The 18,782-nt window shown below is 37.9% G+C and overlaps 1 protein-coding gene across 1 annotated transcript in view; it reads left to right on the plus strand.

Moving 5' to 3' along the window:
- Window positions 1–18,782, plus strand: part of LOC127447974 (unconventional myosin-X-like) — a 118,811-nt gene that overhangs the window by 63,180 nt on the left and 36,849 nt on the right. Inside the window, exons 13-19 of the mRNA XM_051710246.1 lie at window positions 863–929; window positions 3,706–3,798; window positions 8,043–8,111; window positions 11,202–11,284; window positions 11,702–11,810; window positions 13,428–13,508; window positions 17,769–17,893. Of these exons, the coding sequence (XP_051566206.1) occupies window positions 863–929; window positions 3,706–3,798; window positions 8,043–8,111; window positions 11,202–11,284; window positions 11,702–11,810; window positions 13,428–13,508; window positions 17,769–17,893 (627 nt within the window). The remainder of the gene's footprint in view (window positions 1–862; window positions 930–3,705; window positions 3,799–8,042; window positions 8,112–11,201; window positions 11,285–11,701; window positions 11,811–13,427; window positions 13,509–17,768; window positions 17,894–18,782) is intronic.

The following is an 18,782-nucleotide window of genomic DNA, read 5'->3' on the forward strand; positions in this document are numbered from 1 at the left end:
CGTGTGTTGCTGTGGCGGTAACAAACCTCAGTATTCAAGAGGGCGATAGAGTTACCTTTAAAAGTGCTATTAAATTGGATGTGTTATTATGCAGGTATCTAGATAAAAACATGTCAGCAGTTGAACTAACTTGTTCACCATTATTATTTTCAGTTGTTGCTCCACAGTAGTTGACATGAAAGATTAAACTGACCATTGAAGAAGAAAGTTTACGCTAACGCTTGCAGGAGCGCCCCTTGTGGCAGCGATGAGAATGTAACAGAACTTGCGTTGCATTACGAAATGCTTTCATTTCAGAACATAATGACACGTTAAATTGCAAAGCATTTGCGTTCATGTACTTGCTGTTTTGAGTGTGTTTCAGGGGTAACAGTTACATAATCATCAGAACATAAATTGCTCTGGGAAACCCAAAGCATGTGGCACATATTGTTCTGTAGACGCATACCTTAGCACTATCCAATGTCACTTAAAGCTTAGGTGAAGTAGCATAGTAAGGTGAAGATGCAATGTATTGGAAGTGTAAATGTTCAGGAGAGGTTGTCTGCTCAGCTCACTTTTATAGTTGATTGATAGAGAGATAGCGGGTGGGGGGGGGGGGGTTGGTGTTATCTGCCTGTTCTTGTCATAGTGACTATGGAGGCACACTGCCAGATGTGTGAATGGATCTCCTCTTTCCCAAACAGTTGTGTTCTTGTGTTGAAATTTGCTGGCTGAGGGGGATCAGCAATGCCCGGTCACAGCTCATTTTATCACATGAACCCTGAGGAGAATACCACCTTTGTTTACTTTTAGTGTGTGTGTGTGTGTGTCATTATGTGTGTTTCAACTGCTCAAGAGATTCTCTTGTGTCTTCGTACAGGGAGGGGATACACTGGGAAGCCATCGATTGGATGGACAACGCGGAGTGTCTGGATCTGATTGAAAAGGTTGCTCTTTAACCTTTAAACTTTAATCAGCCCACACTGTGACCACACAAAACTTATTAGAAACCATTTGTGTTGTTGGAGTAGTAGCCTAGCAGTTAGCACATTTACTAGATTTTTTGGTGTATCCGACTCAAAACAATTCAATTGATTGATAAAACAGCAAAAAATTATGAATTACGTTTTTTTTCCAGCATTTCAGTCTGAATGGTCACATCGGATTGCAAATAGTAGTAGTTTTTCATCATTTAAGATACAACATGTATATAAAGTCATACACCTAACATCTCAGTTTACTCATTTACACTCATATGCGTCATTCAGTATGTTTTGATTGGTGAATGAGCAAATTAGTTTTGGACACAGCAAATGCATGAATGTGTAAATTTGCCTTGAGATCAGAAAATTTTCCCAGATGATTATCTATTTAGCTTTTTTTTTCGTTTCACAAATTTGTCTCTTCATACATATTTCTCAACACAACGTTGGTAAGTGTGTGCTGCAGGGTAGCTTAAAGGTGGTCGCACACCGGACGCCTCTGTTGGACAAAATGGCGTATTCTAAAATTCGAAGCAATTCTTTCTATAAAGGTACGCACACCATCAACGCCACCGCAGCTCAGCATCTGTCTGTGGTGCCCGATTAAGACTTTGGAGGCTGCTTAAAATTCTGCAGTGCCATGGAGCGCAACTCGCATAGTTTTCCATTAAATTCAACCCAAATCATTATCAAAGGACATAGATTATTTACTCTAGCCATCACTGGATGATATATTGTGTATATGTATCTTTTATATAGCCTACACAATGTATTTTCAGTGACAATTATGTTTATTTTGTGGTTTGACACCTTAAATGAAACCTATTCAAGGCTACATCCAGAGAAATTGCAAAATAAACATCGCCGTTTGTAATCGTTCAGTTTGCTTTTGTAAGGTGTAAGGTGACTAGATTCACAACTTTGGACTGCCACCTGCACCGCTTCGACGCGTCCTGTGTGTTATACCTGTACCTTTTCCTACCCGCGACGCAGCACTTCTCGTCCTGTGTGTGACCTTCTTTAATGTTAAGTTCAGTAAATGTTATATCACCCCCTTGTGGTCTCCCAAAGCTATTATGCCAAAATACATTAAACAGAAGGCCAGTTGGGGCCTGGGTAGCTCAGCAAGTAAAGACGCTTACTACCACACCTGGAGTCGAAAGTTCGAATCCAGGACGTGCTGAGTGACTCCAGTCAGGCTTCCTAAGCAACCAATTGGCCCGGTTGCTAAGGTGGGTAGGGTCACGTCGGGTTAACCTCCTCTGGTCGCTATGATGTGGTTCTCACTCTTGGTGGGGCACGTGGTTAGTTGTGCATGGATGCCGCGGAGAATAGCGTGAAGCCTCCACATGCGCTGTCACCGCGGTAACGCGCTCAACAAGCCACGTGATAAGATGCGCGGATTGACGGTCTCAGACACGGAGGCAACTGAGATTCGTCCTCCGCCATCCGGATTGAGGCGAGTCACTAAGCCACCACGAGGACCTAGAGCGCATTGGGAATTGGGCATGCCAAATTGGGGAGAAAAGGGGAGGGAAACACCCCCCCCAAAAAAAGAAGGCCAATTGACAGTGAATTGGAAAGTACAAAAACTAGGCTTCTAATTTAAATGTTGGCTAATGTTACTATATCAATGCCTCAAAAATGTATAGAGAAAATAACGTGCAGATCAATAATCGATGGATCGATATTTTATGACATTCCTAGTGTAAATACAGTTTAGTCATAACAACTTTCAGATAGATTTAGCTTGTTAACCTGGGTATGAAATATTGATTTGTAATTTCTCTGCAGCAATAGCAGCACAGCAGATCTAGTCAGCCAAGACCAACATCAAAGACTTGCTACCACTTGAACATACAAATACTGTGTTAAGCATGTGAACATGCTGTTGCTGCTGTACAATTAGACAAAATGCAAGACATGCTGCATTGAGCATGTAGGAAATGCGACTGCACAGTTAGACATACTATCGTATGTCTACTGGAATCATATTGATGTTAAGTCAATAATTAATTAACTGATGTACAGTAAATATACCAGATATTGACTATACAGTCTCAACAAATGGATTAAATTTCATCACTTTCAAAATGATATTGAGGACAGACAGTCCTCTAACAAATCAGATTTATGCCACTGAGCCATGGTGCTCAACCACTCACTAAAAGGTCTGTTAAGAGTACATCATCTAGAAAGCATTGTGTTGTAATTATTATATACAAACCTGATAAACTTCATAAAAAAAGTGGATTAGCATGCATTCTAAATCCTAAACATTGAAGAAACACTGCAAATACATGTACTGAATGTGATTCTGATATCTGACAGGGAGCATTTTAGAAATGGCAGATCATACGGTATAGTGCAGTAAAAATGCTACCTTTTCGATAAAAAGACTCACATCGAAAGGACGTCTGAGTGTTGAATGTGTGCTGTCAGGGTCTCTGTATCAATAAAAGTGGCAAAAGGCCAACATGTTTTAAAAAAAGATGCATTATCAGATTTATTCCTTCTACACTGTCACTGAGAAAGACAGACTTTAAATGTTTTTCTGTATATTAACTATGCAACATTATCTTGTACAAAAGGCTACATGACATGACAAGTAAATAGTGTGTAATTGGAGAGGCCATATTTGACAGTAATGGTAATAAATGGCTCTCCACTGTTATAGAGAACTCTGTGGTTAATGTGGAGTGCCCATGTGTGCTTAGCTAAATGTGCTCTTACCCTGCAGAAACTGGGCATGTTGGCTCTTATCAATGAAGAGAGCAGATTCCCTAAAGGCACGGACTACACATTGCTGGAGAAACTCCACAGCCGGCATGCCGTGAGTCCTACTTTTCAAAACACACAATGCTTTCTTCTGCTCAATGCATTTCAAATCAGAGAGAGCTAACTCTTTACTAAACTCACTGATAAAGACTAGCGCTGAGCAAGTGGGCAACACCCCGTCACACACCCACAACCTCTCACACACACATGTACAATACAGTAATGTGAGCCAGCTTTCCTCAGGCTGCAGGAACAATGAGTGCAAGAGAAAAAAGTGTCCTCAGAAAACCATACAGTCTGCCTTAACTCCATACACATCAGTAGTTCTCATGCACCTTAATTATTATGTGTGCTCCCTGCAGAATAGAATTCATGTTTATTGACTGGTAAGTTTGTGTGCTCTTAAAATAAATTTGACTCGTTTCTTCAAAAATTACAGTTAACATGCCAAATCAACCCCTACGATTTCACGATTACATTACATACAGGACAGTACACAATATACAATAAAGTACCATAAAGTACACATAAGGAATTTGTATGCCAGGTGAAGAGTGCAGTTGTAATGGGCAGAATAAATAGAATAGAAATAGGAATCTAGTAATGATATTGGTTCTGTTCCAAAACTTAGTGAGCTGACTCGCTGTCTCCTGCCTACATAGGCAGCTGTCTTCTATGGCAGCATCCTTACTGACATGATGCCTCATAAGAAAGCAATTTGGAATGCTCTACATAGGCTCAAATAGCGCTCCTCACATGCAGCGCACAAGACTCGACTCGACTCGCATCTGATTTCAGTACAGGAGACGTGAGAGAAATGACACAATCCTATAATGTGCATAAATACGCATGGCACACATGCATTTTAGGTAAAATAGTCGGTTTTGTATCATATTAAACTGTTATTTATCGATACTTTTTAGTATTTAATGGATTATAAGTAATTTTATAATCTAAATTTCTCTCGCTTTGTCCGCCATCTTGGATTTATTTTTCCACCGATCCCATCACGGTGCATTCTGGGATCACCTACCCGGACAAGGATACATCTGATGCTACCTGAAAATTTGGCCAAAACGAGATATCTTAAGAGGCAGCATAATTAAGATACCTAGCATTTGGAACTGCCTTCCAGTTCGGAGCGCGCCTATGATGTCTTAAGATGCTCACTAGGTTTTGGAACAGACCTATAGAAACAATTTAAGAATGTCAGGTGTGGGGGGCCTGGGTAGCTCAGCGAGTAAAGACGCTGACTACCACCCCTGGAGTCACGAGTTCGAATCCAGGGCATGTTGAGTGACTCCAGCCAGGTCTCCTAAGCAACCAAATTGGCCCAGTTGCTAGGGAGGGTAGAGTCACATGGGGTAACCTCCTCGTGGTCGCCATAATGTGGTTCGCTCTCGGTGGGGCGCATGGTGAGTTGTGCATTGATGCCGCGGCAATGCGTCAACAAGCCACGTGATAAAATGTACGGATTGACGGTCTCAGACACGGAGGCAGCTGAGATTTGTCCTCCACCACTCGGATTGAGGCGAGTCACTACGCCACCATGAGGACTTAGAGTGCATTGGGCATTCCAAATTGGGGAGAAAAGGAAAAAAAAAAAAAGAACGAAAAAATAAAAAGAATGTCAGATGTGAAATAGTCCACATGACTCTGTATCCATTTGTAGTATATTACAGCATAGTAGAGTAGAGTATAGTGCAATGTTTAGGACTGTTTAGTATAGTATAGCATAGTACAATACGGTATAGTATAATTTATTATTGTATATTATAGCCTAGTATACAATAGTATAGTCTAATATTGTATAGTATAGAATGGCATATTATAGTCTAGTATAGTGTAGTGTAGTATAATATAGTCTAATATTGTATTGTATAGAATGGTATATTTTAGTCTAGTGTAGTGTAGTATGGTATAGTATAGTATAGTCTAATATTGTATAGTTTAGAATGGCATATTATAGTCTAGTATAGTGTAGTGTAGTATAGTATAGTCTAATATTGTATAGTTTAGAATGGCATATTATAGTCTAGTATAGTGTAGTGTAGTATAGTATAGTCTAATATTGTATAGTATAGAATGGCATATTATAGTCTAGTATAGTGTAGTGTAGTATAATATAGTCTAATATTGTATAGTATAGAATGGCATATTATAGTCTAGTATAGTGTAGTGTAGTATAATATAGTCTAATATTGTATTGTATAGAATGGTATATTTTAGTCTAGTGTAGTGTAATGTTGTATAGTATAGTCTAATATTGTATAGTATAGAATGGCATATTATAGTGTAGTATAGTGTAGTATAGTATAGTATAGTGTAATCTAATATTGTGTAGTATAGAATGGCATATTATAGTGTAGTGTAGTATAGTATAGCCTAATATTGTATAGAATGGCATATTATAGTCTAGTATAGTATATTGTATTATAGTATATCATAGTACAATATGTTATAGTATAATTTATTATTGTATAGTATAGCCTAGTATACAATAGTATAGTCCAAAATTTTATAGTATAGAATGGCATATTATAGTCTAGTATAGTATAGTATAGAATAGTATAGTATAGAATGGCATATTAGAGCAGGGGTTTTCAAAGTCTTGGACAGTAAGCCCCCCACCTGAGAAAATGTACAACACCATGCACCCCATTGACCCCCCCCTCCTTCTCTCCCCAATTTTTGGTGATTTTCTTTTTCAGATTTACAAACATTCAGTACATAATGTTGTATAGGCCTTTACTATAAATAATACATAATATTATAATAAATAAGATAGCCTATGCTAAATGTAAAAAAATATATATATATAAAACCTTTAATTCAGTCTGACAGACTCATTTAGCCAATGTGTTAAACAGTGATGCTTGATTAACAGCTATAAATATTTCTGTTAATAATATGAAACTGAATTCTGCATTATTTTTATTGAAAATACCTGTTTGTCCTCATGACAATGGGGTTACTTAGCCTAACTGTTTTTAGCCTATATCTGTGATATATTCGCAGCACATGAGCCAATCTCCGTCTCTATGTGAAACGGCAGTTTGTCACAAACACATGAAGACACATCGACCGGATATCATGTTGAACTCGTAATAATGGACACGCGTGAATTTGTTCCGCTTATTTTCGGATTTTCTGAGCCCTAGATAAACTTGTGCAGCTGTTTTCCACTGAGGTGACAGAAGATGCCAGTTGCAACAGATGTTTAATTGACGGTTTTATTTGCTCACATCACTTACATCGTCAGCGAGCATCAGAATATCATTCTTACAATACGAATTTAACCACATTATGTTGCATTTTCTAAAAAATAAAATAAAAAATTATTACTGAGTTGATTACTCAGAATCTGCACATCTGCAGAAGCAGAATATGAATGAACAGAGGCAGAGCTGTGTGGCTTTATATTAAGATTTGCAAATGTCATAGATCAGCGTAGTTTATTTGAGAACGTATGTCCAGTTTTGAGCGAGAGTTGTCCGCGTACGAGCGGAGAGATTTACGCTGGCGCAACCGGTACATGGATGCGCTCTCTCATGATATGCATGTTGTGCTCTCGACATTAACAATATTATAATGCCATAGAGCTACGGTCTGTTAAGCAGAACTATGGTCCATTATGCCAGTAATTTTCATTTATCTTCACAATGCATTTTTATTGTATTTATGTATCTTTTTACTTTACTTGGTGAAATTATCATCTGTCTCTGCGCCACCCTTGACATGCTCTGCCTCCCAGTTTGAAAACCGTGGTATTAGAACATAACATAGTATAGTGTAGTATTGTATGTATTGTATAGCATAGAATATCAATGTATAGCATAGTATAGCATAGTATAGTATTGCATAACATAGTATAGTCTAATTTTGTACAGTTTAGAATGGCATATTATAGTATAGTATAATATTGTGTAGTATAGAATAGCATATTATAGCATAGCATAGTATAGTGTTGAATTGTATGTATTGTATAGCTTAGCATAGTAATGCATAGCATAGTATAGTGTAGCATAACACAGTATAATCTATTTTTGTATAGTTTAGAATAGTATAGTATAGTATAGAATGGCATATTATAGCATAGCATAGTATAGTGTTGTATACCATACTATTGTATAATATAGTATAGACTACTATTGTATAGCACAGGATGGCCTAGTATAGTATAATGTAATATTCTGTTTCAGTGGGGCAGGAATAACAAGGATCACTGCCTGTGGGGAAAAAAAAACTATAGAAAGATAATCAGGTGAAATAATGTGTTATATTTTGTTGTCTCTGCAGACAAACCCTTACTACGTGAAACCAAGAGTGGCAGATCACCAGTTTGGCATTAAACATTATGCAGGAGAGGTAATTACATCAACCAATGCATATCTTTTTTCATGAGACATAGCAGAGCTATATAAGTGTCTTTCCAGGTATGTGGAAGAAAATTGTTGTGTATAGCACATACTGTATGTAAGCGCTGTGAATTATATTATATGTATAATATAGAATATATATATATATATATATGTGAATTATATATGTGAGGGTGTAAAGATAAAGTCTGCCAAGTTTTATTATACATTTTAAATGCATTTAATTGACAACAGAGACACAGCAGACTCATTACACACACAATACACAAGAGTAGGGTGGCACTGCCCAGCCTTTTTCAGTAACACTGCAATGTCTGCATGGCCCACGCATCTCCCCTTACACAAATTAGCTGTTGCTGAGTAGGGTTCCTCTGATATTTTGTATCACTATCCGTGAGGTCTGATTACCAGGATAAAATGAGTACAGTGCCTCTCCCATGAGCCGAGCAAAGGTGCTGCCCCAATCGATGTGTTTCAGACTGAAAGAGAGCCTTTTTTAGGAGAGTGAGAAAGAGCAGTTTTGGTACGAACAGAAAATAGAGAGAAAAAGGTTGATTTGCTCTTTCACATTGGACCCCACACAAAGTCTCCACAGTTGTAATGTGTTGGAAACCACACGCCTAGCATCCACTCCCATGAGAAGCATTTGGCATGAAGAGAATTAAGAGCTGCCGTCCAGCTCTCTTTCTCTTGTTACAGTTTCTCTTTTCCTTACACTTCTCATTCTCTCAGTCTTGTCTGTTGCTTTCTCTCTCTCTCTCCTCCTCCTCCTCCTCCTCCTCCTCTATACTTTCAATCATTGAAGGCAGTCTGATTGAACTTTTTTCTAAATGTAATTAGACACAAACACCGTCCAGACATCTCGTCACTAACCCGGTTAAAAGAGCAGATATCGTCACACTGCCAAATAATATTTTCGCAGACTTTTTTCTTCTTCTTGTTTTTCAATAAAAAATACCTAAACATCCTATAAATTTACTTGAGAAGCAAAATTGCGTAAGAAAATAATTCAGAGAATGTACTGTATCTTGAATTAAGATTTTTTTTTCATAGTAGGTTTTTTCTTGTATTAAGCATAATCCTCATTATCTTTTGCTTGATTTATGCTTAAGCAAGAATAAAACAACCCAATTTGCCAGTGAGATAAGATTTCAATCCAAGATACATTCTTTGATAACAAGTTTTAATATCTTAAGTAATTTTGCTTTTCAGGTAAATATCACTTATTTTGAGGCCGTTTAGATATTTTTACTGGAAAACAAGACAACAAAGCTGATTAAAATATTTTGCAGTGCACCGCTGCCTGAGATATGCAACTCATGTGCAAAACATCCCACGTGAAACCTTGTCCCCACAATGCAAGTCCAATCTTTCAAATGCTTTTAGACAGAGAATATCTTTAACATCTGTTCTCAAGGCCAACACAATGAAAGATCAGACAATAAGCTTTGGATGAATTGTTCGTTTAAATGGGAGAAGATGTTGAGATTCATGTAATTATCTGGCTGGTGATATAAATACACCCAGCATGCTACATGCTCTAAAGCTCAGGAGTGTATATCATGGTGTTAATATCAGAGGAGATATCTGTCACCATGGAGGCCATGACAGAGTAAGACTCAACAGGTGACTGTATTAGACTATGGCAGCACCAGCTCACTCATCCTCTCTCTTTTACTGTCTCTTATCAATACTGCATGTTACAAGCAAAATGAAAAAATAAGATACAGATCATTTTTCTTCACATACACAAATTTGTGTGCAGTCGGAATTGTAGCAACAAACACATGCATTATATACTGTATACACTTTTCTTTACAAATTACCAGCATAACTTTTTCATTTGAAAGAAAGGTTGAACTGAAAATGTCTTTGTATTTGGTGTGTGCCCCAAAATGTATGCAAAGTTTGTGCAAAACCTTCTTTACCTTTTGTTGTACAAATTTGCTTAAATTTGATTAGTGACCTACAAATAGTGAAGAATCTTAATCTTCTTCATTTTACATCGTTATTGTTCTTTTCTCCAAGTAAAGAAATCCATGAAATCCCAGATTCCTGTATGGTCACAGACTTTAAATAATATTAATAATAATAATAATAATAAAACATTTTATTTGTATTGCACATTTCATACATAAAATGCAGCTCAAAGTGCTTCACAGTTGGAAGTATAAAAACATAGAATTCAACATTTCATAGAAAACAAATCATCGCAATAAAAATGAAAAAGTACAAAGATAAAACAAATAAAATAAAATGAATTAAAACAAATGTAGGGAAATCAAAATTATAAACATACAAATTGAATATAATGATAATCAGTAAAAAACATAAAATAGATTAATCAAAAGCTAGTTTAAAAAAATGTCTTCAAATGCTTTTTAAAAATGTAAATACTCGGTGCTCGTCTAATTTCAATTGGTAAAGAATTCCAGATTTTTGCCGCATAATGGCTAAAAGCAGCTTCAGCAGATCTCTCTGCATTGGAAGACCACAAACTGCAAGTTGGAACATAATTTGATAAACAGTCAGAAATGTATGACGGTGCTAAAGCATTAAGTGCTTTAAAAACCATTAAAAGAACCTTAAAATCAATCTTGTATTTAATGGGTAACCAATGCAAATGAGCTAAAACTGGTGTAATGTGGTCTCTCCTCGTGGATCTTGTAAGCACTCTGACTGCAGCATTCTGCATTAGTTGCAGTCTGTCTATACAACTGTTAGGAAAGCCAGTATAAAGTGCATTACAGTAATCGATGGTAGAAAAAAAAAAATGCATGAATAAATTTTTTTGCATCATCAATTGAAACAAAGGGTTGAATTCGTGCAATGTTTCTAAGACGATAAAAACAGGTCTTAGTATCATAATTTATATGAGACTTAAAATTCAGATCACAATCTAGAATGACACCAAGGTTCTTTACCTCTGTCTTTGACTGCAAAGCCAGAGTACTTAGTGCAGTACTAAATAGAATACAAATGCATATATTAACTATGCAATAATGATGAAATTAATGAATGTCTCGAACATGCTGTGTTTAATCGTTTAATCATACCTGTATTTTTCTGTGTGTGTCAGGTATTGTATGATGTACGTGGCATTCTAGAGAAGAACAGAGACACATTCAGAGATGATATTCTCAACATGCTGAAGGACAGCAGGTGACAAATAATTCACTCCATTTACAGCATTTAAAGCAATGAATCAGTGAATGTCCATCTGCAAAATTTCACTCTAGACACTCCTGCTTTTCTCTGTAAAGTATGTTGCATGTTGCATGTTGTTACATACAAATAAGTACAGCGATGGATAAATTGTATACATGATGCATCAAGGTACTTCAAAGCAAGATACATGGTAACATGGTAATACTGTGGTACTGTGACACAAACAATATTCAGACTTGTTTTTCAAATGGAATTAAAAATATAATTCCATGCTGCATGTAAATGATATTTCTCATATCATTTTTTTGTTACATTTAAAGCATTTGTCCCTGATATACATTTCTGCAGTAGGTGCAGTATACATTAATGTTATCTGTTAGTGATCATGTCTGTCTGTTGTGTGTGTCTCAGGCTCGATTTCATCTATGATCTGTTTGAGCGTGTTGGCAGCAGGAATGGAGACGAGACTCTAAAGATGGGCACTGCCCGTCGCAAACCCACCGTCAGCTCGCAGTTCAGGGTGAGACATTTAGAAAGACACAATCTATGATCTGAATGTAGCATATTTTGTTCATTTTTTTGATGATAAGCCTTGTGATTGCAATGTGATTGTAATTATGTAACGATGTGAAACAACATTTTAAAAGAATCAAGAGGATAAAGAATGTGGGCCAATGTGTGTGTGGTGTTGTGTATGGACTTTTTTGGGGGGTGACATTCAGGGATATACAGTGGCCCCCAAAATTATTTAGACACTTAAGCAACACTTACAAATGAATTTCTTTGCATTATATAGCAAAATATCAAACCTAGTGCCGTTTATTTTAAAGAAAGTTAAACACTTCTCAAGCAAAACATTTAGGTTTCAAACACTAAGTTGTCAAATATTAGTGCAACATCCTCTTAGTTATTGTGATGAGCTACACCTGTGGTTACTCTACTAGGTGAACTTGAGGGGAACTGGCTTTATACACTGACTAAAAATCCCAAAGATGCCAGTTGGTTAAAGGGATAGTTCACCCAAAAATGAAATTTCTCTCATCATTTACACACACTTATGCCATCCCAGATGTGTATAACTTTCTTTCTTCTGCAGAATATTTTTAGAAGAATATCTCAGCTCTGTAGGTCCATACAATGCAAGTGAATGGTGACCAGAACTTTGAATTTCCAAAAATCACATAAAGTTAGCATAAAAATAATTAATATGACTCCAGTGGGTAAATCTATGATATTTTTCTCACCCACACATATCATATCGCTTCTGAAGATATGGATTTAACCACTGGAGTCGTATGGGTTATTTTTACGCTGACTTTATGTGCGTTTTGCCGATTCAAAGTTCTGGTCACCATTCACTTGCATTGTGAGGACCTACAGAGCTGAGATATTCTTCTAAAAATCTTCATTTTGTTCTGCAGAAGAAAGAGAGTCATACACATCTGGGATGGCACAAGGGGGAGTAAATGATACGAGAATTTTCATTTCTCTTTAATAGTAAATGCAAAAATGGCAAAGAAAAGTAATGTAAGTTCTGAGAAAAGGTCTAGCATCACTTGAGCTTGATATTTTGTTATATAGTACAATGAAATTCATGCATTTTTAATTGTTTCCAAAATTATCTAAATATTTTTGTGGCCACTCTAAGTGTAAACCTTGCAGAATTTTTGTTTATTTTTCTGCACTTCTGTTTCTATGTGTGTTTTATCCCCTTTGTCTATGTCCCTGTGTATCTGCTGCTTTGCGGGGTTACAGGGCTTTGCATGTCATAACTGCCGTACAGGGGATTTGGCAGTTGCCCTTGTACTGTGGCTCTTAAAGCCAGGGGATTACCCGAAAACCAGGCACAAGGGTTCGACAGGGTCCGTGCATGTTCCCCTGTTCCCCTGTCATTAAAGCCGGGCTGGAGCCTCTCAGTCTGAGGCTGTGGGTCAGCGTGCCAGGTTGAAGGGTCCTTGATGTGACTGGGTAAATACTGACCCTGTCACTGCCTGTATTTGCCCTCTTCACCAGGAGATGAGGGACGGACAAGTAAATAGCAGCTGTGATTGCTGCACAGCGGTTTTCGAGGTTTTAATTTGCTATGCAGATGTGTGATTTAGCGGTATTGTGACTGCATGTCGTCTGTGTGTTTTAGGATTCCCTTCATGCACTGATGGCTACTTTAAGTGCCTCCAACCCTTTCTTTGTACGCTGCATCAAACCCAACATGGAGAAGGTAGGATTGAAACATAAATTGGTAGTTTTTCATCTCTGTCTTCTTATTACATGCTAATAATATTTTGTTATCCTTATTTAGTCAAACAGACAATAAAACACCTCCAAATCTCACCTTCATGTCAATCTAAACTCGTATGACTTTCTGTCTTCCATGGAACGACAAAGGATACATTTTGAAGAATGTGCATGCTGCTCATTTCCATACAATGCAAACATACAGTGACTAGGGGCAGTCAAGCTCCAAAAAGGACAAAAACCACCATACAAGAATGATAAAAGTAGTCCATAAGACTTGTGTGCTATTTTCCAAGTCTTCTGAAGACATCTGATAGCTTTGTTTGGGGAACAGAAGTAATTATTTGTTGATAATCTTTCATATCGCCATATACGTTCTGTAGCTCTCAAATCTCAATTGAGTGTTTGACGTCAGTGACACCAAATTGCATCGGTTCCAAGTTTGCATATGCAGAAGCATGAATGCGATTTGGTCCTCCCGAATTATGTTTTCACACAGTATAAATGAATGGTGACTGAGGCTGATATTCTTCCTAACAACTCTTTTTGTGTTCCATGGCAGAAAGGAACTCATAAAGGTTTAAAACGACATGAGGATGAGTAAAAAGATGACAGAATTTTCTTTTTTCTAGGGTGAACTATCCCTTTAAGGTAAAATCCCCCTCATACTATCACAAGAACTCAAATGTGGAAGTATCTCAATGTGAGAAGAAACTGTACAGCCAGCAAGTGCTCTGAGAATAGAGTGTTCTCTAGTGTTCTTTCTGCGTTCTGTAAATAGAGTCTCTTTGTGCTGGTCTGCTCAGAGCGGAGCGGCCCATCCACACAGCCAGCACATTCCTCCAACTCAAACCCGCCTGCGCTGGGGTCAGAGGTCACGGCTATCCGCTTCAGCGGTAGTGAGAGCAGTATCACACTCCTGCCCTGTGGCAGAGGAATGTAGAGATAGCAGAAAAGATCACAAAAAGCCAGAGACAGCGTCTGCCCTTCATTATATGATACAATCAAGCAGTAATAACGTTCATTTGAGCTGCCATATTACAGGAATGATTCTGACTGAATTGATTTGTAGAGTTGGCAGAGAATCAGGTTGGCACAGAGCTGCCGATGGGGTTATTGTATTGTTGATAGTTGTCCTCAGGGAGGGGAATCACGGCTGCGGCCTCATCTGGCGCTCTGCCTGCCACACCTTTTTATTCGTTTACTATACACCACAGTGATCCTTTGATCATATCACCCTACTCTGGACCCCTTAAAAGACAACATAAAATCCCTGCTTAATATGTAGGGACAACTATAAGTAAGTAATTTGTAGGTTTATTTCCACAAAAGTGTAAACGTTGTGTCTCTGTGACACTTTCAAAACATCGCTGTTTGTTTGAGTATCCCAACCTACCTGACACAGTGAGTTTAGGGCAGGTCTATCTGTTTGACCAATGACAGATGGGGAAGTGTTCCTGTTTGAAAACAGTCACTATTTTTGCAATTCTCTTTGGCAATGTTTGCCTTTGGTGGTAGATTAAAATGCTTCTGAAATAATTTTTCTACTGACGTAACATAACCTTGCAGGTGGGAAAAGATCATACTAAAGGGATTGTTTACCCACAAATTAACATTATGTCATAATTTACTCACACGTTCCAAACCAGTGTGACTTTTTTACTTCTGCTGAACACAAAAGATGTTTTAATAAATATCCTGGTCCAACTTTTCAATACAATTGTAGTGGATAGTCCAAAACTTAAAAAAGAACCCAAAAGTGCCATTAAAGTATTCCATTCGAATCATGTGTCATATTCCAAAGTTGTTTTGTGAGGAACAACCAACAGCCTGAAAAGACGGACCAAGATACTCATTAAACATCTCCTTTTATGATCCACGTAAAAAAGTAAGTAAATAAATAAGTTTAAACTATTCGTTTAAAGGAATAGTTCACTCAAAAATGAAAGTTCTCTCATCATGTACTCACCCTCATGTGATCCCAGATGTGTATGACTTCCTTTCTTCAGCAGAACACAAACTAAGATTTTTAGAAGAATATCTCAACTCGGTAGTTCCATACAATGTAACTGAATAGTGACCAAAAATCTGAAACTCCAAAAAGCAAATAAAGGCAACATAAAAGTAATCTATACGACTCCATTGGTTAAATCCATGTCTTCGAAAGCGATATGATTGGTGCGGGTGAAAAACAGATCAATTAAGTCAAAGTCCTTTTTTATTATAAATTTCCACCTTTGACCAGCCCCATCCAGTATGCACGAAAAATGCGAATTGCCAAAAAACGAAAGAATAAAAATGTGGAAGTGAAAGTACTGATTTATAGTAAAAAAGGACTTAAATATTGATCTGTTTCTCATCCATACTTATCATTTAGCTTCTGAAGACATGGATTTAACCACTGGAGTCTTGTGGATTACATTTATGCTGCCTTTATGTGCTTTTTGGAGCTTCAAAGTTTTGGCTACAATTCACTTGCATTGTGAGGACCTACAGATGTTCTGTAGATATTCTTCTAAATATGTTTGTTTCTTTCAGAAGAAGAAAGAAAGTCATACACATCTGGGATGGCACGAGGGTAAGTAAATGAGAGAAGTTTCATTTTTGGGTGAACTATCCCTTTAACCAATAATATCTAGCTCACTTATAATGATCCAATCAAATCCTGATGGACAACTCCTGCCCTGCATTATTTTCTGATGAATATTCTGTTTTGCCTGGAAATGTGTCACATTATATAAGTGACATGCTTTGTGAATGACTTCTAGGTGACCCAGGTTTATTGCTGCTCACCCTCCGTTCCTTAACCTCTTCCCTACTTTTGTCCAAATTACCCACAATAGCCAGAAATAGACATGCACCTCTGCCTGCGTTTGAATCAGCCTAACATTATGATTTCAGTTCAGAGTGTGTTGGCTGAAATGAGGAACATGGCAGAATACAAGAGTGGAATGCTGTGTTCTTTCTGTGTTATATTAAGCCACACCAGATGTCCAGGCCACCAACAATGAGCCCTGCTCCTTAACACAGTCATCAAAAGGGCTAATGATACAGGACACTGCGGGAGCAGCTGAACACCAGGCACTGACGTTACTGATCCAGCCACTGAGCATGATGCAACACCTCGCACAATAGAGATAATTAATTCCAAATAACTGGGGATGGCATTTGACCTGCTTCTTTCTGCCCACAGCCATCTTTTTTTCTTTATATGACTAATTAAATCTAGACAGATAAATAGAAAGAAGCATCTACTGTATGTTTTCTCACCCTAACTCATGGTTAAAGTCGACATGAAATCAAAATGTACCATATTTACTTTCTTAATACAGTTTTCTGGCATCATTGTGCTCAGTTCATCTGTGCACATTATTATGGTTGTCATGATACCAAAATGTCATGATTCTCGAAATTTCACGAAAGTGTCGAATGTCCTGTTTTAGTTGGTAATACATCACATTACAGAGGTAAAAATGGGTTGCAAACGCTTGTTTGATGTTGACTTTAAAGCTGAAGTAGGTCATTTCTACATCAACAGATGTAATTGCAACAAAAAAAAAATCACTGTTTTCAAACAGATATAGACCTGGTAAGGATGCTCAAACAATGAGTCACTTTTTTATTTATTTTTTTCTCCCCCTTTTTTCCCCAATTTGGAATGCCCAATTCCCAATGCACTCTAAGTCCTCGTGGTGGCGTAGTGACTCCCTCAATCCGGGTGGAGGAGGACGAATCTCAGTTGCCTCTGCATCTGAGACCGTCAATCCGCGCGTCTTATCACGTGGCTTGTTGAGTGCATTACCGTGGAGACATAGCACGTGTGGAGGCTTCATGCTATTCTCCACGGCATCCATGCACAACTCACCATGCGCCCCACCAAGAGTGAGAACCACATTATAGTGACCACAAGGAGGTTACCCCATGTGACTCTACCGGGCCAATTTGGTTGCTTGACCTGACTGGATTCACTTAGCACACCCTGGATTTGAATTCGTGACTCCAGGAGTGGTAGTCAGCGTCTTTACTCGCTGAGCTACCCAGGCCCCAAACAAAGAGTCACTTTGAGTTATTTTTAGGTTAAGGGAATTACATTTGTCTCTGTATAGAAAAAATAGGATTGAAGAAAATATGTAAACATAAAAAAAGTTGAATTGTTGAATACTGATCCATTCGTATCCGATAAACATTCAGTACAGCCATTTGATGTCATTGCTGATGGATATCTCTTTCTGTTTTCATCCAGAACGCAAATAAATTTGACACAGATGTGGTTCTGAATCAGCTGCGTTACTCTGGAATGCTGGAGACAGTGAAGATCCGTAGAGCAGGTTTTCCTGTACGGAGAACCTTCCATGACTTCCTCAGCCGGTGAGAGATACAGCTAAGAAAACATCACAAAATCTCCGAGAGTCCAGCGAAATACTGACAATTTGGAGCACAAGATCTGGTCCACATGCCCAATTTTGGAAAGCTAAAGTTTATGTCCTTTGAATCTTAAAGGAATATTCTGGGTTCAATACAAGTTAAGCTCAATCTACAGCATTTGTGGCATAATGTTGATTACCACAAAAATTTACTTTGACTTGCCCCTCCTTTTCATTAAAAAAAAGCAAAAATCGAGGTTTCAGTGAGGCACTTACAATGGAAGTGAATGAGGGCAATTTTTGAATGTTAAAATACTCACTGTTTCAAAAGTTTGCCACAAGACATAAACAATATTCGTGTAAACATGAATTTAGTGTTATAAAATCACTAAGTTCATTGCCATGATGATGTAATATCAACAAACCCTAAAATGATTGTAAAAATGACAATTTAAATAACTTTACAGCTCAAATAATACATGAGTTTTATGAACGCATCTTATCACGTGGTTTGTTGAGCGTGTCACCGTGGAGACATAGCACGTGTGGAGGCCCACGCTATTCTCCGTGGCATCCACGCTCAACTCACCACGCTCCCCACCGAGAGGGAGAACCACATTATAGCGACCACGAGGAGGTTACCCCATGTGACTCTACCCTCCCTAGCAACCGGGCCAATTTGGTTGCTTAGGTGACCTGGCTGGAGTCACTGAGCACGCCCTGGATTCGAACTCGCGACTCCAGGGGTGGTAGTCAGCGTCAATACTCGCTGAGCTACTCAGGCCCCGATTTTTGCTGTTTTTAAAGAAAAGGAGAGACGAGTCAAACTAAATTTTTTTTTGGTAATCAATATTATGAAACAAATGCTGTCATTTGACCTTAACTTGTATTGA

Source organism: Myxocyprinus asiaticus, chromosome 11 (assembly GCF_019703515.2).
Source record: "Myxocyprinus asiaticus isolate MX2 ecotype Aquarium Trade chromosome 11, UBuf_Myxa_2, whole genome shotgun sequence".
Classification (NCBI taxonomy): Eukaryota; Metazoa; Chordata; class Actinopteri; order Cypriniformes; family Catostomidae; genus Myxocyprinus; species Myxocyprinus asiaticus.